General features: G+C 41.6%; 1 protein-coding gene across 4 annotated transcripts in view; it reads left to right on the top strand.

Moving 5' to 3' along the window:
• VPS41 (VPS41 subunit of HOPS complex) overlaps positions 1-8,333 on the top strand; it is a 114,492-nt gene extending 106,159 nt beyond the window's left edge. For 3 of the 4 annotated variants that reach the window (XM_038161897.1, XM_038161905.1, XM_038161922.1), the window contains one exon: positions 881-8,333. In XM_038161897.1, the coding sequence (XP_038017825.1) occupies positions 881-961 (81 nt within the window). In that variant the 3' untranslated portion in view covers positions 962-8,333. The remainder of the gene's footprint in view (positions 1-880) is intronic. The other variant, XM_038161916.1, reaches the window with a different exon arrangement.
• The last annotated feature ends 12,504 nt before the right edge of the window (positions 8,334-20,837 follow it).

A 20,837-nucleotide genomic window follows, 5' to 3' on the forward strand; every position in this document is an offset into this window, starting at 1 on the left:
GTAAGTAAACAAAGTGCTTGTAGCCATACGGTACATCATAGATACTTAAATATGTTAGGAAAAGCTGAATGTATTAGATCATTTGTACAAGCAAGTCCAACAACTAGTAAATATTTCTTCAATATTTACCACAAATTTTATTGTGAGAAATAATCTGAAATTTGTGTAGCATTCTCAATTTTCTGGGGCAGGTGACTGATTAAGTGGGATTTTTTAATGTTATGTAGATATTATGTGATACATATTCATAGATGGCATGTAGGAACACAGGGGTGTATGCATGTAACAGAGCCAAATTTCCCTTGTTATGCTGTATTATGTGGCCTTAGGTCATGTTACTGATATTCGGTTATTGGTAACATACTGAAATGTAAATAGTGCATGCACAAAATGCACACAGAGCTAAACACAGAGTAACAATAAACACATATTTGATGTTAGTATTTGGGCCCTAAACTCAATTGTTGGAAATCTGTGGAGCACTGCCCAAAGACAGAGCTGTGACTAAGGCATCCAGTGGTTATTGGATCTCACCAAGTGACTTTACTCTTATCTTTATATATGAAGATAATCTGTGATGCTTTTCACTGTGTACTTTTCATTTTTGGTGTGAAGGAAATTTGACATTACTCTTCTGGCAGGTGGTGGTAATACCCTTGGAGTGAGTGGTGAGTTGTGCTACCCTCTGACTCCAGAACAGCCGGCCTTACTATGTTTTTCTGTATTGTCTTCCCTCACCTATCTGTGACTATGTTGACTGGGAACAGTCTGACTGTGAGCAGTAATGTTGAGAAGGGCATTAGCACTTTTCATTCATCTTCACACATTCTGATGTGGCTACATTTTTTCTGAGAGATTCCTGTTTTCTTTTTTTATTTAGGTGTCTTCTGTCCAATTCTGCAATATATGCAGTGCAAAACATAGGGGGCCAGGAAGTGCAGTCCTGGAGATGAAGAAATAGCTGTGGTCCAGTTCTCCATGTCAGTCAGACACCAAATCTGTTAGGACCATGCAGAGGCACTGTAATTTTCCATTTCTGTACATAATTTTGATTGTGATTTAAAAGTGGTTCCTGAAGTTTATCCTGTTTATTGAATATTTTGAGTAATGAGAAAATGTGAAAATTTTTGTCTGGTAAGTCTTTGTTATGCAGTGGTTTCTTTGCTCAGCTTGTTACTTCATTCTGGAACAGAAAAAAAAATAAAACAAGAGGAAAAACCCACGCAATTTAGAGATTTGTGTTTGCTATCAGTTAATGTGCTTTACAGTTTGGAACCACATCAGGCTTATGGTTGGATATTTTAAAGGAAAATGTAATGCCATGAATTCGGCTCACCAGACTACTTCAGTCCTGATTTAGTCTATTAGGGACCTGTTTACCTTGAGACCCATAGGAGTCTGACTCCTTTCAGTGGAATTGCTTTAGAACTTGAAGCTGTGTGCCAACTCATATCTTCAGTTAACAAACTTGTTAACTGTGAATTCCATACATTTGCAGTTTGCCTTGGTTACACATTCATAGTTCATTAGAAACTGGTTAATTTCTCAATTAATCTTCACAATGCAGTAGTTTAAAGTGAGCTTTTCTCATGTTCAACTCATCCACAAACTTTATTTTTAAAAGTCAGCAGTAGGTCTTTATGCTTATTTTATGTATGGTTGAAGTGCATTTAAGTGCAAGGGAAAAACATGTATCTGACTTTTCAAAGGTAAGATCTCTAGAAGTTTCTTCTGGCCTTAGCAGTTTAACAGCTAAGTTAAATAAGTCAGTTGGATGTTAACAAAATGATAGTTGTCATTTGAACTGCGTTCTGTTTTGTTGATCCAAAGGATCATCTTTGAGAATGTCTTCACAGAAATGTAATCTGTTTATAAATTATGCTGACAAAATTCCATATAAGCATCTTTTCCTTAAGAAAAGTAATCAAAACTCCCAAGTTTTCTGCTTTTTAATAACTTGAGTTTGAAAGTAAAAATATATTGTTTTGCTATCAAATTGTACTGTTTGAACAAGTTAACATAGTAACATACTAAGTTCTAAACCAATGGTATATACTGCAGTCTATCTGTAAAACTGGAAAATATGGTACCTCTAATACAACACTTTCTTCTATACCTTATTCCCGTGTAAGTACACCTCAAAATAAGTACTACTGTGGAAACTTGGATTTCTAGTTTATGTATATTCATAATATTCTTTTAAAATCCTTTAGGCAATTGGTCTAGCAATCTAAGGAATGATTTTGTGTTGTCCATTGTGCAGATCTGTATAATACTGGAATAAAAATTTATATGTTTAGAAATGCTAGGATTTATTCTGCATGATTACATAGGCAAAACAATCATTAAAAGAATAGATCTTTTCAAAAGCATACTAATCTTCTGTGTTAACACAGATAGTTGAGAAAAAAAAATTGTGCAAACTATTAATGAATATAGATTAGGTGGAATAACAGAAGGGTAGGAAGTTTGTAGTGCAGGGAATAGTCTGCATACATCAAGCTTCACCCATAAGAATTTGTGCCTGGCTTTGCAGCTGTTCGTTTTCAGCGGCTAGTACATATTCTCAGGTATACTGTTCCTTTATCTGTTCTTCACAACACTGATCAGGAAAGCTGCTTTGATTCCTAGTAAATGAAATGTTCCAGTGACCTCAAGGATGGATGTTTGAGTTTTTGCATGCCATGTAAAAGTTTAAAAACTTTTTTAAACCCCTCTTCTTCAGTAGCTTTAAACAGCTTTTCTATGTTCTATAAGAATTGCTCTATTCTATACGTTCTATTGTTCTCTTCTAATTGTTCTATTCTATATGCATTCTATATTCTATATTCTATGTTCTATAAGAATTGCATTCCTAAGAATGCAATAAGCTGTCAGCTTACAGGAGGAAAAAGTCAAACTACTTGTAAAGCTATATATGGAAAAGTGTCCTGTAGATATGATAATGTCAAGAAGGAATATTTTTTACTTCAGCTTGGCCTTAAATTCCCTAAAGCATTTGAGCATTCTGTGACTCAGTTTGCTTGTCTGCCATCATCAGCAGTCATACTGCATTATAGCCTGGCATATTGTTTGCATTATGCAAGTAATTTTAAATCTCTGTATGAAAATCTAATCAAAATCTTCTCTAAATCCAAAGCTTCTTTCATTTGGGCTTCAGGGACTACCCTTTTCATGTTCCTGAAGTCTAAATTTGCTCATTAAGATTCATCAGGAAATGTGCAGACTTGACTTTGATTCACTCTTCTTCCTAAGAAGCCTTTACATCATAGAAAACATCTGATATTAGAGTCTAAAATATTTATCTACCCAAGAGCTTTTCTTCTGAAGAAGAACTTTGCGTGAGAATTAACTGTAAAGTTGCAAAGCCTATCAGAAAATTACAGAGTAGCACTTAATCAGTTTCAACTGCACTTACTTCAGATGACAAAATTCTTGTGCTTCTAAGGTAAACTTAAACTTGAAAGCTATTTTTTCTCTGATACATCCAGTTCTGTGTGAGTTCTTGACCGATAAAGGTAACTGAAAGGATTTGTGATGGATCAAATAAGTATAAATTGGTTTGTCATATCAAAAGAGAGAAAACTATTTTGGCTTGTAAGCAGGACATCTCACCCCCGCCACAAGAACTTATGTTTTTAACCAGTCTGATAACTTAAACAGGACAAGCTGTCTTGTAGAGAGTTATTTTCATGCCTTGGGATTTATACTGGTCTCCCAGCTACCAAAAACCATCTTGCTGCTGAAGTGAGATCTAGCAAGATAGGTTGGATTTCTGACTGACAGACACTCACTTTACAAACTATGAAAACCAAACTTTCACAAAGCAGAAATCTTCTATACCTTTTCCTGGAAATGTATGGAGCTTTCCTCATGAGTAGGGATGCCTAATTTGCAGTTACTTTGTTACTTTCCAGGGGTTAAGTGAAGGAATCTGTCTACGTTACTGTCATTTTGGCTGTAAGTTACATTTGACTTCTAATCAGTACTATTTCTTTTGGTAGCTTTACTATAGGTACCTTGATATAGTGCAGCATTATATGTTACACTCTAATCTACTAGTAGTTCTTTACTTTTATACTTTGTAGTAAGTACTTTTAAATTCTGATCAAGATTTTTATGTGTTATCTCTTTTCTGTTTAATAAGTAATTCATTTTTATAAATAGACCTTGATCTGCCATCCTTAGAACTTGCCAAAGTGATTTCTTAAATTTAAACTGTTGTCAAAATGTGAGCCTAAGGCAGGGCTTGTTTAAAGCTCCCACTCATCCTGTGACAGGCTGAAGTGAGTCTTCAGATGATTTTTCTCATCTATCCTTGTTTTATTATTTTAAATCCCCAATGCTGTGTGATAGGCTGGGTGAAAATGTTGGGCTACACTGAAGAATCTTGGGGGCCCAAGAGAGTGGGGAGCTAGAGGTGTCTGCTAAGCAGGAGGCTATTTACTCCTGCTGAGAGCTCAGTTAAAGCGGACAGCATCATGATAAAGGGTGACTTCTGCAAAAGGAGGAGTTAATTGTTCTACTGAATCAGCAATGTATTGAATCAACTGTGTGTGGTAGTTGGGCAAGAGTCTGCTGCCCACCATGACATGATTCAGTGGGTCAGTTAATACCTCAAGAAGTTGTTCTGTAGACAGAGGTATGTTTTCTAAAGCTGCACTACAGGAAACCTTGAACACATTGGGTATTGTGTGTTGGAACGTAAGTTCCGTTTCTAACACTGAACTTGTGTTACAGAGCAAGAGCAAAGACAAAATTATCTGCTTCCCCATTTTTGGATGCATATCATATTCCATATGGTATCATATTCCATACATTTTGGCTGATAATTGGGTGGAGGTTGTCAGTATTCTGTGTAGAATGCACAGGTTGGTCTAGCACATTTTCATAGTAGGAAATTTAATCACTTTCCATCTTAGGCTTAATGTTTATTCAGCTGGAGTCTTTTAAGCAGGCACTGTTCTGTTTTTTGCTATTGAGTAGACTACCACCATGGTTTTCTGCTTGCTGAGTAGAGTTACTGACTGTAATTCAACGGAGCTGGAATTGCAAATAATCTCTTGAATAAAAAAGTCACAGTGGATTTCCTGCTTCTGAAATGATGTGATTTAGCATTCAAGTACTGTATGTCTGCAGTCACCTTGGAAATACAGTGCCATCTCTGCAGGTTGGTTGCACTGGTCCTTGCCTATGCTATTTGACAGCAGTTTGTAAAACTGTTTGTAGAAAAATTCTTCTGAACAAGAGTGATTATCTGAATAAGCAAAAATCTCTCTGAGAAGCTAGTTTCCCATCTCTTATTGTAGAGTTCTGGCCTCTTATACAGACAGTATAATTTTTACCCCTGTTTGTAAATGCTAGACATAACATCAGGATCTCTTCCTCTCTGGAAAGCTTCCCTCTCGAGTGCATCTTTGCCAAATTCTTGCTGTAAATCAACTGCTGTACTTTCAAAGTAACTTAAACAAGACTAGCAAGAAAATAAGTACCTCATGTAGAGAATGACTAATTATATACTTTTGGTCTACTGTGCCATGAAAGATTAATTTACTTTTGGAATTAGAAATATCCATAGATTATGTGTTTTCAATTCTTCAAGACAATGTGTGTTTTCTTTTACTGTAATCAGATGTTAAATTATGCAGAAAATGGGGTATCTGAAGTATCTGAGGCATCAAATGCAGAAGAGTGTGTGAGAAGTTCTAAGAGAAGTTAATGAGTCATAGTGGGAATGACCTAAATTTAGCCTTTAAAGCCTTCCATAAATGGGGACCATAATAAGTTTTTGCAGTAGAGCAGGTCTTAGGGGTTCTGCTAAGTTCTGACTGCGACATTCAGCCAGGAGTCTGTAATGTGAATGGACAAGACTGCCAGTGGCATCTGCTCCTGGATTGCGCTTAGGACCAGTCATGGTGCAGGAGTCAGAAATGTGCTGAGTGGAGGCTGATACCCCTCCCGCCTGAAGGAGCTGCCAGAGGTGGAGGTGCAGTAGTATAGTTAAGGGCTAGGAAGTGACAGGAGCTGCAGAGGGCACTTGAATTGTTGGTAGGGTTTTTCTGCCCTTGCTTTTAGTCAGATCCCAGTAGAATTTAAGTCCAGTTACATTGACAAGGTAATGGTACCTTGGTGTCTGATTGCCATAAAATCACATTTAGCAAGACATCCGCTGGATGACACATTCCAAATAGTGTTCACAGAGGATACAGATTTATCTGTTTCTGGTGAGAATTATGGATGGGAGCCACAATAAATAGGTTGTGAATTTTTTAAAAATCAGTTTAATTGAAATGTTCTTAAAAATTAGTAACTGTCATGTTGTGCTTGCAGTAAAGTAGTAGCATGGGAAGGTGCAGATGACAACAGTGTTTTCTTGTGTAGGACCCATTCAGTAGCAGCTATTTTTGCATGTGCTGGCACAAGAAACACTGAAGCAGTTTTCAGTGTGTCCAACTCTAGTGTGTCTCTATTGAGTCTTCATCTGGAATTTTTCCAAAATCGTGAAGATCTTTAGTTAAGCAAAGCCAAAGTTGGGAAGCATTTTCCCTGTGTTTCCTTGAACATTTCAGCCAAGAATATATTTCTGGCATAACTTAGTTCTATGCTGTACAGACTTTCATTCTGTCTGCAGTATCAAAAGACTTTCCAGTGATGTGCTAAGTATGTTCCATTTACATTATTTCATAACCATTCTTTCTCTCTTTTTCTCTTTCTCCTCTTCACGGCTCACCACTCTTCTCTGAATATAAGCATTGGAGTGTGTGCCTATTTTTGAATTGTGTAGTGATTTTCAGTCATTATCTGCAAACACGCTGTGCTGTGTGTTAAAGTATGTGCTTTGTATATCCTGTGGAAGGATATCCAGGTCTTTGTTCATCCTTAGTTCCTGGGGGAGTTCATTATCTGGTGTCAAGCTAAGGAAAACATTTTCCTTCAGAGGCAAACTTTCCAGGACAACATTTTCAGTGGTGCAAAGAGAATCACTGAGATAGGAAGGGACCTTTCAGATCATCTAATCCAGTTCCTCTGCTCCAGCACTGGTTGCTCCATCACCTTCCCAGGGACTGATTGAGTCTAACAAGCCTGTGGTTTTCCTGATCCTACTTCTTGCTCTCTGAAGTTTATTATAGGGTTAAAATGAGAACTAGAACTTTGAAGAGTAAGATTTACTCTTTTCCAGTCTTCAGAAACCTCTTTTGATTGACATGGTCTTTCAAAGATAATCAAAAACATCTTTTTCATGCTGTAGGCTTTGTGCCTGGGTATTTTATAGTGTTGCAGTCAGTCCAGAAATGAAGGCAGTATAAACTACTGTTGGGCTAAATCATGTTCCCCAGCCAAAGAGGAGATACTCCTAAATGCTTGGCTTGGGCAGAAGTGTTATTCACGGAAGCACCACTGAGTTCCTTAGCAGTGGCAAAAATGCAGCAGCCACTGCCATCTTGGTCCAAGAGCAGCCACATGGATGGGACTACGCAGCTGAGATCGGGGCAGCCGGGGCAGCAACACACAACTGCAGCGATTTCAGCATGGCTTGCAATGATCTTTTTTTCCTTGGCCACTTTTAGCCAGCCATACTGTGAACGGAAGGGCAAATGTGGCAGCAACAGCTTTTCCATTTTGGGACTCCACATGGAGAGGTGCTGAGTGGAGCCAGCAGCCGGCACGGCCTGCATGGTGCCAGCTGGGACCGCATGACCAGCAGTGAGAGGCTCGCAAGCAATTCCCCAGACAGGATCAATCTTTCAGTGTTGCAGAACTCTATAATATCTTTTCAATTAATAGAACTTGAGAACAAATGAACCTACATACACCAGTTGTCTCCTGAGTCAGAGAAAAAGTGAAGAAAAGTGAGAACTATATGGCAACACTAAAGTCAGTGCAAAAGGAGGGAGGGGGAGGAGGAAGTTCTCTGAGTGTTGAGCTGAGATTCTTACTGTGGTAGGTGAGTAATGCAATGATTGACTCTCACAATTAACAGGCAAATATCATGTATATAGGTTAAGAAAAGTTTTATAGATTTATAGTTATGTTTTACCCCCTCGCATTGTTACCAAGAGACAGCCAGGGTTGGGACATTTGGGAGGGTCGGCTTGTCACTATGGGAACATCTGACCTCCAATCAGGATTTGAGGAAGAGATCTCCACCACTGGACAGCAAAGAAGGCGTCGATGGACAGAACTTTGGGAGGGGTTAAAAGGTGAAACCTCCATTGTGTGGACGAGCACATGGTGGGGATAATCCTTTGCTCCCAGCGCTGTAACATTTTCTCTATTCAATCTTCTGTTCTATTTTTGATAAGGTTTAATAAACCATTCTAAAATTATAAAAAGTGAGTAGCCATTTCTCACAATTTTGGGGCGCTCATCCCGGATAAGCACCTGGCCCCGGTGGTGATAGAAGTCTTCCAAAAGAGGCACACCCATAAATTTAGCAGAGTGTATCGGACGCTCCCAGGGCCACCGGTAGTCGCAGGCTGAAGCCTGGAGACAACAGGTGGCTGGATAAAGAGAAGAAGAGGCCAGACAATTTTTTGGCCAGACAATTACTTCATACTTCCAGTATAGGAAAGCGAACTCCACACCAGTACTATACTAGACCCGTCCTGGTCTGTTGGGGTTTTAGGATATTGGGCGTTTGGAGGGAAGGCGGGATGTGTGGTGAAGAGGAAAGCAGGGATTTTCCCCCATGGCTGGCGGGACGCATGAGTTAGAGGGGTTTGTGGAAGGTTTTGCAGCACTGAGCCAGCAGTGGTTTTGGGGGAGGCATGGCCAGTGCTGTAGTATTCCGAGCCAGCTGAGCGCCAGTAAGCCAGCGGCAGTTTTGGGGGAAGTGCCAGCAGGCCGGGCGCTGATGGTGCCAACAGTTGCTGAGCTCGGGCAGGGACAGCTCTTGGGCACAACGAGATCCGTGGTTCCCGGAGGCAGCCGAGATCAGGCTAGAAACGGGACAACCACTGAGAGGTTTGCAGCGGTGGAGTTACCCCATAGTAGGTGTAACACTTCACGTGCCGCGGCAAGTCGGGGCGGGCGGAGTGAGCCGAGCTGGAGCGGGGCAGGGACGGAAGCCCCTGGACCATAGGGCTTTTTCAGAGGAGAAGTAAAGCTTTTTTTCTAGTTTTTTTCTCTCTCTTCCCCTTTTTTTCTCCCTTTTTCCTCTCTCTCTCTCTCTCTCCCCCCCCCTTTGCTTTTTCCTCCTTTCCTGGTTCCTTTTTTTCCCCTTTCCCTCGCCCTTCTTAGGGAGGCGGGCTTTGCTGAGAGAGTGTGTAGGTGGCTGATTTGGGGAGGCAGGCTCCGTTGGGAGGGCCCATGGTTGGAAAGGCGGGCTCTGTCAGGGGAAGACCTGTGATCTGCTGGTCAGGATGGGATCATGGGTGAGTAGCGAATCCCCAAGGGAAGAAGCAGAAATTGAAGAGGAACCAATGGGCATACGCCCAGATAGTCCACTGGGAAGGAAGCTAGCCTGGTGGAAATATGACTCCAACACCAGAGATAAGGATGAGAGTAGAATGGTTCAGTACTGGGTATTGGAACAGACCAGAAGGGGAATTAGGAGTGATCATGTATCCTGGCTGAGATATGGGTCAGACGAGGGATGGATATGCTGAGCATTAAGCATCCATGTAAGAGCTAAGAAACCATGTAATCAGGAAGGGAGTGACTACACTGCTTGCTGGGAAGGGGAAACCTCACCCTCCAAGGTGGGCGTGTTTAAGGTAGCAGAACATACAGAGTGGGACCCGTTAGATCACTTACCCCCCGCCACCTCCAGTAGCTCCAGCTGCACCTCCCCTACCCCCTGATGGGCCTAGCCAAAACACCAGGAGCAGGATAGCACAAAGAGAGGAAAGCAGAGGATGGGAGCCAAGCATTGGGACTGTACATCCTGAGAGAAGTACTCCTGGGGGGGGTTACAGGCAGGAATTGGATTCATAACCATAACTCTCAGTTCTTCTGATGTGAGAATGTTTTAAAAGGAAGTAAAAAGGACTATTAGAGGACCCCCTTGGGTTAGCGGAGCAACTAGATCAGTTTCTGAGGCCCAATATTTATACATGGGAGGAAATGCAATCAATAATGACTATGTTGTTCACACCAGAGGAAAGAAAGACAATCCAGGTGGCTGGGATATGAATATGGGAAAGGGAGCATGTGCAAGGACCTCCTGGGGATCTGAAAATGTTCACAGTGCGCCTCGCCTGGGACCACAACAGCACTGGGGGAAGGCAAGACATGGAGGAATACAGAACATTGATTATAAGAGGTATCAAAAAAGCACATAAGAAAGATCCACGTAATCAAAATCCTGTAAGGCTTTTGATGAGCAGCAAAAGAGGGAAGAAACCCCAAAAGAGTGGTGTCCTAGTTTAGGGCAAATTTGGGAGAAAATCTGCAAAAGGAGGCCCCTCCAGAAAGCAAACCCACACAGCCCCTCCCTCCAACCGGTTCGGGAAGGATTCCTCGGAGAGAAGTGGAAAGAACCTGTTTATTTAACAGGCAAAGCACCCCCCAGCACACAGAATGAACAATACCAGATGATAACACTCCTTCACCACTCTGAAAAGGATGACAAATTCAGAAAGTCTCTCTTGGGGGGTGGTTGCTCTGTTGTCAGTCCCTCCGGCGCTGGAGATGGCTGTTACAAGCCACGAGGTGCAAGCTCTCAGTGTTTCCAGGTCCCAGTCCAGAGCAGGTTCAAGTAGTTCCAAAAAGGGGATGAAAAAAAAGGAAAAAAAAGAAAAAAAGGAAAAAAAAAGGGAAAGAAAAAAACAGTCCAGGGAAAAAAAAATTGGACTGCTTAGCTAAACTAGCTAATGAGCAGAAGCAGAAGCAAAAGCAAGAGCAAAGCAGGAGCAAGCAGAAGCCAGAGCAAGAGCAAAGCAAAAAGCCCAGCAAAAAGCAAAAGCCGCACTATGTACTCCCTGTCTCTGTGTCCCGCCAGCCGTGGGGGAGCAGGCAGATAACAAAACCCAAAACAAAACATTCACTCTTCAGAGCCAGTCTTGAAGGCACAGAACATAATATCCAGCATAAACAGAACACACAAATGGGGATACAAGCATCATAACGTCACCCTAGGACATTCGAAAAAAAGGAAAAAAAAAGAAAAAAAGGGAAAAAAAAGGGAAAGAAAAAAACAGTCCAGGGAAAAAAAAATTGGACTGCTTAGCTAAACTAGCTAATGAGCAGAAGCAGAAGCAAAAGCAAGAGCAAAGCAGGAGCAAGCAGAAGCCAGAGCAAGAGCAAAGCAAAAAGCCCAGCAAAAAGCAAAAGCCGCACTATGTACTCCCTGTCTCTGTGTCCCGCCAGCCGTGGGGGAGCAGGCAGATAACAAAACCCAAAACAAAACATTCACTCTTCAGAGCCAGTCTTGAAGGCACAGAACATAATATCCAGCATAAACAGAACACACAAATGGGGATACAAGCATCATAACGTCACCCTAGGACAAGTGGTTAGAAAGGTTCAGGAAAAATATGAGGCAGTATTCAGGAGTTGACCCTGACCCGGTGGCCAGACAGATCTTATTAAAGATAAATTTTGTCACACATGCCATGTCACACATGGCCAGATATACAGAGAAAGTTAGAAAAGGTAGATGGTTGGCAAGAAAAGAAGTTAGAGGATCTTTTAAGGGAAGCACAGAAGGTGTAAGTAAAAAGGGATGAAGAGAAGGCCAAGGCAAAAGCCAAGGTAATGGCAACTGCCATTAGGGAAGGAAACCAGCACATAAAGAGCTACCCAGGTAAGGGAGGGGGATTCCGAGTACGGGAAGAGAGATGGAGGGGGGATTCAGCTCCTTGGGACTGGGCACAAAAAAGAGAGTTTGGGAAATGAGGGAACCTAGGATCAATTTGCTTTTACTGTAAAGAGAATGGACATATTGGAAAGCATTGCCCCCAGTAGGAGAAGGACCTAAGGGTCTATGAGACTGAACAAAAAGGAGAAGCGGAAGACTAGGGGTGTCAGGGGCTCTACCTCCTGGGGACAAAATACCATCAGGGGCCCCGATAACTTTAAAAATAGGTTCCAGGAGGAAGAATTTGAATTCCTAGTCGACATGGGGGCTGAAAGAACTTGTGTTTGTAGAATCCCAAAGGGTTGCAAAAAGGGTCAAGATACCATGCAAGTAGTAGGTGCAAAAGGAGAGGGGTTCAAGGTCTCAGAAAGGAAGTAAAGTTTGAAGGGGCAAATAAAGTAGGAAGCGGGGATGTTCTATTAGTTCCAGAAGCAGAATGCAATCTATTAGGGATTTACAAGTGCGGTTAGACATTGGAGTATTCCCAGAGGAAGGAAAAGTGGTAGTTAAGCTTCTCCAATTAAGGGAAGAGGATGTGGGCAAAACCAAAAAATCGAGGTAAATTGAACATGAAACCTATAGTAATAAAAATAGTTGATGAGAGCCATCCAGTCCAGGTATGACAATATCCACTCTCCCTGGAGGGCAGATGAGGACTACGGCCAGTGATCCAGTACCTACTTGAGGACAAGACCTTAGAACCATGTATGTCCCCCCATAATACACCCATATTACCAGTAAAGAAGTCAGATGGGACTTACAGGCTTGTTCAAGATTTAAGAGAAGTAAACAAAAGAACAGTGAATCAGTACCCAGTAATGCCTAAGCCCTATACACTACTGACTAGTATCTCCTCATCACACCAGTGGTTTAGTGTGATAGAGCTAAAAGATGCTTTTTGGGCATGTCCACTGGCAGAGAAAAGTAGGGGTATATTTGCCTTTGAATGGGAGGACCCTGATTCCGGGAGGAAGCAACAGCTTTGGTGGACTAGGTTACCGCAAGGGTTTTCTCAACCCCCAAACCTATTTGGTCAAGCCTTGGGAGAAGTACTACAACCCTTCTCCATCAAACCTGAGATAAAGCTCATCCAGTATGTAGATGATTTGCTTCACTCAGGACGGGAAGAAAACAAAGTTCGAGAATCCACCATAGCACTGTTACATTTTCTGGGAAACCAAGGACTTTGAGTATCAGAAGGGAAACTCCAATCTGTAGAGAGGCAAGTAGAATACCTAGGACATGTGATTTATCAAGGGAGCTGGTGGCTGAACCCTGAGAGAATCGGGGGGATAGCCTCACTCCCACAGCCAAAAACTAAGAGGGAAGTTAGAAGGTTTCTAGGCTTGTTGGGATATTGTAGACTATGGATTTAAGGATATACGCAGGCCGTCAGGTTCTTGTATGAAAAGCTAGTAGAAGAAGAGATTAGGTGGAAAGAAAACAATGAGCAAAAATTTGAATCTTTAAAGCAACCATTAGTCAGTGCACCAGCACTGAGTCTTCCTGCCTTAGACAAACCCTTCTACCTGTTTGTAGACATAGAAGAAGGGGTAGCTCATGGAGTACTAGCCCAGGACTGGGGACGATCCAGGAAACCAGTGGCCTATTTATCAAAACTACTAGATCCTGTCAGCTGGGGGTGGCCAACCTGTATTCAGGCAGTGGCAGGAACTGCCGTACTCACAGAAGAAAGCAAAAAATTACCCTTTGGGGGGGGGAATTGAAAGTAAATACTCCTCACTCAGTTAGAAGTATCCTAAGCCAAAAGGCTAAGTGGCTCACTGATTCCCGAGTGCTAAAGTATGAAGCCATCTTAATAAATAGTGATTTACAGCTGATTGTGAGTAACCAACTCAACCCTGCCCAGTTTTTATATGGGGAACCAGGTGAGGAATTAATACATAATTGCCTAGAAGTTATAAACTATCAAACTAGAGTAAGAGAGGACCTAACAGATCAACCACTCCAAGGAAAGAAACGATTGTACATCGATGGATCTTCACAGATAATCCAGGGGCACCGGGTATTGGGGTACACTAGAATGGATGAAGGGTTAGTAGCCATAGAAAAGGGAAAGTTACCTTCCAACTGGTCAGCCCAAGCATGTGAGCTATATGCCCTAAAATGAGCTCTGAAATATTAGCACAGAAAAGGGGAACAATATATACAGACTCAAAATATGCTTTTGGCGTAGTGCATACCTTTGGAAAAATTTGGGAAGAGAGTGGGCTATTAAATTCAAAGGGAAAGGGACTGATTCACAAAAAACTTGTTTTAGAAGTGTTAGAAACCTTACAATTACCAGGGGAAGTAGCAGGTATATGTTAAAGGGAATCAAAAAGGGGCAACTCAAGAGGCGCGAGGGAACAATTTAGCAGATTCGGAAGCTAAAAATGCAGCGGAATCAGGGACAGAAAAAACTAATGATGGTGTTAACCCCCATGGGAGAAATATGAGAATTGGGGCAGAATACTGCCCCAATACGAGAATGGGGCAGAATACTGCCCCAGTGTTTAGTGGGGCAGAAGAGGAAGAACTCCCCAAAACAGGAGCCAAGAAAGATAAAGAAGGGAAGTGGAGACTTGCAGATGGGAGGCAAAGGTTGAATAAGCCCCTTGCCAGGAAAATGCTGGAAGGCATACATGGGGACAACACACTGGGGTACACAAGTGCCAAGTGAACAATTTCTAAGGGACTGGGGATGCATAGGAATTTTTGGGATAGCTAAGCAGGTGACTGAACGGTGTGTGATATGACAACAAGTGAATAAGAAAGTCATGAGGAAAACACCTAGGGGAGGGTGAGAACTAGCCTTAAGGCCCTTTCAAAACATCCAAGTAGCCTTTACTGAGCTTCCCCAGGTACAATGGTGGAAGTTTTTGCTAGTGACAGTAGATCACTTGACTCGTCGGGTAGAGGCAGTACCCACTGTTAAAGCCAATGCCAATGTTGTGAGTAAAACACTTATAGAAAAAAATCATTCCCTGATATGGGATGGTAAACAGGATTGATTCAGACTAGGGAACTCATTTCACATAGAAGATATTGCAGAAATTTGTTCAAGCCTTGGCAATGAAAGGGGAGTTACACAATCCATGGCATCCACAGAGTTCTGGTTGGGTTGAGAGAATGAATCAAACTCTTAAAAGAGCTCTAGTTAAGCTAATGATTGAGACCCAAATGTCATGGATAAAATGTCTCCCTTTGGCCTTACTAATAATTAGAATCCAACCCCAGTCAGATTTGTAAGCGTCACCCTATGAAATGATGTTTGGGTTACCCTTCCTGACCTCACCCCAGAAGGCTGCCACCTATGAGGAAGGGGAAAAATATGTTATGTCTACAGCACGAACCTTAGAAGGCCTAAGACATAAAGGGGCAATTCCTCAAACTACCACCCTGGATTTCAGAATCCATAACATTAATCCTGGGAATTGGGTGATGATTAAGTCATGGAGAGATCAGCCTCTAACTCCTCAGTGGGAAGGTCACTTCCAGGTACTGCTCACCACCGAATCGGCCATGCAAACTGCAGAGCAGGGGTGGACTCATGCCAATAGAGGTAAAGGCCCAGTAGAAGAACCCAAAGAGTGGACTATAACATCCAGGCTGGGTGAAATGAGATTGACTCTTAAGCAGAGACCAAGAGACAATCAGGAAAACACCAAGACACCAAAAAAGTAGAATCAAGCTTTCAGCAGCCAGTCCAATAACTGCTGTTTTTTGTTTGTTTGTTTGTTTGTTTGTTTTCATGTTTTAATGAGGAAGAATTATGAGCATCTGTTGAGGGGAAGTACACAAGGGACCGTAAAAAGTAATGGGGCAGCTTCCTTAAGAAAATAAGGCAAAGGAAGGAGGGCAAGACCAGGTTGGCCCCTTTGTTTGCTACCGGGAAGACTCCATAGCCCTGCTGCAGGTAGCAACACTGTAGGCATGGTAAGGTAGGGACAAAAGGCCATACCAGACCTCTATAATTCCCCAACTTTCTTTGAATACAAAAGGGAAGGCATGACTGAGATGGCCTCTGTACTCACCACTAAGACACCTTGTATGGGAAGCAACCCCATAGGCAAGGTAGATGGGGGTAAAAGCCATACTGGACCTCTGTAATGTCCTTCTGTTCATTCTGGATAAGGGTGTCTAAGGAAGTTTTTGTTTCTTTTCCCTTTGGTTCCCTCTGTCCTTGCCCACATCAAGAGATGCTAGTAGGACTCATTGAGTTAAATTGTTCAAGCCAAATAATCTGTAGTAAAGGAAAAGGGGGGATTATGATAGGTGAGTAATGCGATGGTTGACTCTCACAATTAACTGACAAATATAATTTAAGAAAATTTTTATAGATTTATAGTTATGTTTTACCCCCTCGCGTTGTTACCAAGAGACAGCCAGGGTTGGGACGTTTGGGAGGGTCGGCTTGTCACTATGGGAACATCTGACCTCCAATCAGGATTTGAAGAAGAGATCTCCACCACTGGACAGTGAAGAAGGCGTCAATGGACAGAACTTTGGGAGGAGTTAAAAGGCGAAACCTCCATTGTGTGGACGAGCACATGGTGGGGATAATCCTTTGCTCCCAGCGCCGTAACATTTTCTCTATTCAGTCTTCTGTTCTATTTTTGATAAGGTTTAATAAACCATTCTAAAATTATGAAAAGTGAGTAGCCATTTCTCACATTCTGCAAGCCATAGTGAGGATATACTACAACAGACTGTTTCCCTGTAATTGATAAAGAGCATGAGGGGATGCAGCATTCACCCGTAGCCCACAAGAAAAAGGCAAAGCTGTGATCAGGTGGGAGGCTTGAACAGAGAGAGAGAACCCTTGCAAGATAGAAGACCCTTGCTTTTATACTAGAACAGCTCATCCTTATAAACAAAACCCCATTGTGAGAAACACAGCTTTCTATTTAAAAATTTTATGGACGTTTATTAAGGGATATAAGGGATAAAATCCAGCCCTGGAGTGCTTGTCTATTTGCCAAAAGCACCCCGTTAACTTAAACCATGTTCCTATATACTGTTACATTACAGGGGTAAATGCATATTCATAAGAGTTTATACATATTCAAACATTCTTTTGAGTTTAAATGTTCTCTTTTGCTTGGTTTTAACCTTTGACTTGTCTTCATGCCATCTTGTAGAATAAACTAATATATTTTATCCTTCTTGTGGATCCATCCTGTTGTATTTTCACTCCCTGATAACAAGTGTTAATAATTTAATTTTTTTGGTGCTCTGGTTTCTGTTTCTGTTGTCTTGTCTTTTAGATAAGATAGTCCCTGAATGTGGGAAATCACCTAATTATTCTACACCATTTTCTGAGTTAGTTACACAAAAAGCAATTCAGCAATTCACAGTGTCTATTATGCTATGGTCTAAAATAGTATATATTACACTACTATTTAATATGGTGCATACATGACAGATTATACTATATCAAAAGCAGTAATTACAAATTGTACTATATCAGTATTTTTGTGATCAATAATCACTTGCAAAACAAAAGTTAATACCTAAATGAGAAAGCCAATAATTATATTTGTTATTTAAAACACCATGAACTAAATGGCCCACAAAAAAAAAAGCAGTTGTGGGAAGACTGCTTTGGCAATGGGAGGGACTTCACATTGCAGCAGATTTGGGCGGGACTGCAACTTGTGAAAATTAGAACCACTTTGGAAAAGTTCACTGTGGTCTTTGTGAGGGTCCCCAGTATGAGGGGAGAGATGAATCTGACTCCATGTTCTCAGAAGGCTGATATTATATATTATATTACATTACATTACATTATATATGCTATACTAAAAGTATACTCAAGAAATAGAGAAATGATACATCAGGAGGCTTAACAAGAAAGAAGAATAAAAACCCGTGACTCCTCAGAGCCTCAACACAGCTGGATGGTGATTGGTCATTAAGTCAACACAATTCACATGAAACCAATCAAACAACCACCTGCTGGATAAACAATCTCCAGGCCATATTCCAAAGCAGCAAAACACAGGAGCAGCAAAATGAGATAATATTGTTTTCATTTCTTTCTGAGGCTTCTCAGCTTCCAAGGAGAAGAATCCTGGGCAAAGAGATTTTTCAGAAAATATGATGGTGACAGTTCACAGAGAACTGTCTCCCATGGAAAGGACCCCATGGCCTAGCAAATTAGACTCTTCTCCCTAAGTGAACTAAAGAAGAATTTTTAGAAATTACAAACTGACTGAAAACTCCATGGTTTTGTCTCCCTGCGCTGTCAGTGGGAAATCAAGAAGGGCTGGGGGTGAGGGAAGGAAACGAAAACTAAAAGTTTTAGTTCTCATCCTCTTTTAATTCTGTTTATAAATTTTTCTGTATACCTTTTGAAGTTTCAAGCCTGTTTTGCCCCTAAAATGTTTTTCTCCTAATCCTTGAACTTTTTAATTGTTCTTTCCCCCTCCTCTGCTCAGCTATCGCACTGACATTTGGCCAGCGTCAACCCCCAACAGGGATGAATCCCAGCAAATGAAATCCAAAACTGGCCACTAATTTCTGGTTTGATTCATTCTTATCATTTGAATCTGGTGTACGGCAAAATTCTGTATATCTTTGTGGGGGGAAAGAAAAGCAAACCTAAAACAAAAAACAATTTGTATTTCCCTTTTTATCTATTGTGATGATGGCATTGTTATCTCAAGGGTATTCACAGTAACTTGCCAGGACATGATCATATGAGAAATAACCTAAAAGAAGTTTGAAATATTGAACCCTTAGGTCTAGGACTTCTGAATATTCCCAGTAGATGAAGCACGAAAATTAGAAAGGCAGAGTCTCAAAAGAGTCTTGAAAAAACAGTGTGGCAAAAAGGGATTCTGTGATTATAAGGAGGTGGGTTCCTCCTAAGCTAGTATAGAATTAGGTTTCTGGTACTGAAATAAGTTAAAGGTGTTTTAAACCAAAAACTAGCAAGGAACTTTGTTAATCTTTACCCAGGAGACTCAAAGGGTGAAAAAAAAATCTCCGTAAAGCAAAAAGACAAATTTTGATAAATTTCATTCAGGAAATATTAACAAACAAACAAACAAAAACTAAAATCTGTAATTTGGTAGCATAACATACAGAGTAAAATGTAATGTGTTCATAGAAGTGCTGTATGGAAGGGATTTCTGAATATCACGTAGTTCAGGCTTGAGGTTTTGCTGAGAAGGAGGTATCACTAAGGCACCATGGTACCAACATTAAAATTATGTAGAAATATCAGAGAAAACCTTGTGAGCAAAAGGCAGGTGCTGTTTAGGGAAAATTAGAATCAAAAGAGATAAATAAATAAATACTATCAAAAGGTAATAGAGAATCAGTAATGACCTCATTGTTATACCTGAGCATGAAGCGTAATGATAGTAGGAATATACTTTGAGACACTTGACTAATATGGCAGCACAGAGTGCAAGGAGTCAGGGACAGAAATTGCAGGAACACTGTCAGCCTTCAGCCATGCCTGAACCACAGTGGAGCATCATAAGAAAACCCCATTTGCAGTGCTACAAAACACTATCCCTCAAAGCACCTCATCAAGGAGCACAAAAGGAGGAGTAGTCCTTGACTTTTGCCCAGGTATCTGCGCAGAACCTGAATGCTACAATTGAAGGGCATTTAGTAAGACAGTATTTTCTGTGATCAAATTCAATGTTCTTGTAGGATGTAGAATTGTCCTGGCTAACCCAAAATATAATCGTATTCCATATCTGTCTGTGCCAAAAAGGATTACTGCCTGTTTGAGGCCCAGCAGTGCAGCTGGAACCAGAATTGCAGGGCAGTCAGGAGATGCTGATCTCTTCAAAAGGTCAGGGCACCGGAGCTGACTCCCTTTTGTGCCCACCAGCATTTCTAGATGAATCAACAGAAGTTCTACTTTTAAAAAAGAACACATAGATACATCTATTTTATATCTTACATTGGGGAAAAGTGAGCATGGATAATGGAGAAGGAAGTTATGCTGCCCGTTAGAATCTAAGTTTCTCAGACTTGATGAACCTGTCAGTAACTAATTCAGATGATATGTTGTTTTTACACTTGAAAACAATCTAAAAGCTCATGCTAAAATCCTTCAACATGATTTTAAAAAATCAAGGACCTGGAGGCAGGACATGATACATTTTAAGTAAGTTTGGTGATGATACCAAACTGGGAAGTGCTACTGACTCTCCCATGGGATAAGAGGCTTTACCTTGCAGAGGGATCTGGATTGATTGGAGTCTTGAGCAGTCACCAGGGACATGAAGCTGAGCAAGACCAACCAAATGCTGGATTCTGCACCTGGACAGAGTAATTGCAGACACAAGTCTGAACTGGGAGAGGAGTGGCTGGAGAGCAGCCCTGCAGAAGGGGGTTGGGGGTGCTGGTTGGCAGGAAGCTCAATGGGATCAGCAGTGTGTGTGCCCTGGCAGCCAAGGGAGAAAACCTCATCCTGGGGTGCATCAAACACAGCATCACCAGCCAGCCAAGAGAGGAGATTATGCTGCTGAATTCAGCACTGGTGCAGCCTCACCTCAAGTACTGTGTGCAGTGCTGGGCCCCACTATTGAAAAAGGATGTGAAAGTCCTTGAGCATGTCCTGAGAAGGGCACCAAAGCAGGGGAAGGGGCTGGCAGGAATGTGCTCTGGGGAGCGCTGAGGGCACTGGGCTTGTCTGGTTTGGAGAGGAGGAGGCTGAGGGGTGACCTCACTGCTCCCTACAGCTTCCTGAAAAGGAGAAGTAGAGAGGAAGGTACTGAGCTCTTCTCCTTGGTACACAGTGCCAGAACATGCAGGAATAACTCAAACTGTCCCTCGTGTGAAGTTTGGACTTGACATAAGGAAACACTTCTTTACTCAGAGGGTGGCCAAAACATGGAGTAGGCTTCCTATAGGAGTGGTGGTCAAGTAGAAGGAGTAGGAGAGGTGGTCAAGGTCTCCCCTTGCCATGCCTGTCAGTGTTGAAGAGGCATTTGGACAGAGCCTTTAAAGCCATGCTTTAACTTTGGTCAGCCCTGAAATGGTCAGGCAGTCAGACTAGATGGTCATT

Source organism: Motacilla alba, chromosome 2 (assembly GCF_015832195.1).
Source record: "Motacilla alba alba isolate MOTALB_02 chromosome 2, Motacilla_alba_V1.0_pri, whole genome shotgun sequence".
In the NCBI taxonomy this organism is placed as follows: domain Eukaryota; kingdom Metazoa; phylum Chordata; class Aves; order Passeriformes; family Motacillidae; genus Motacilla; species Motacilla alba.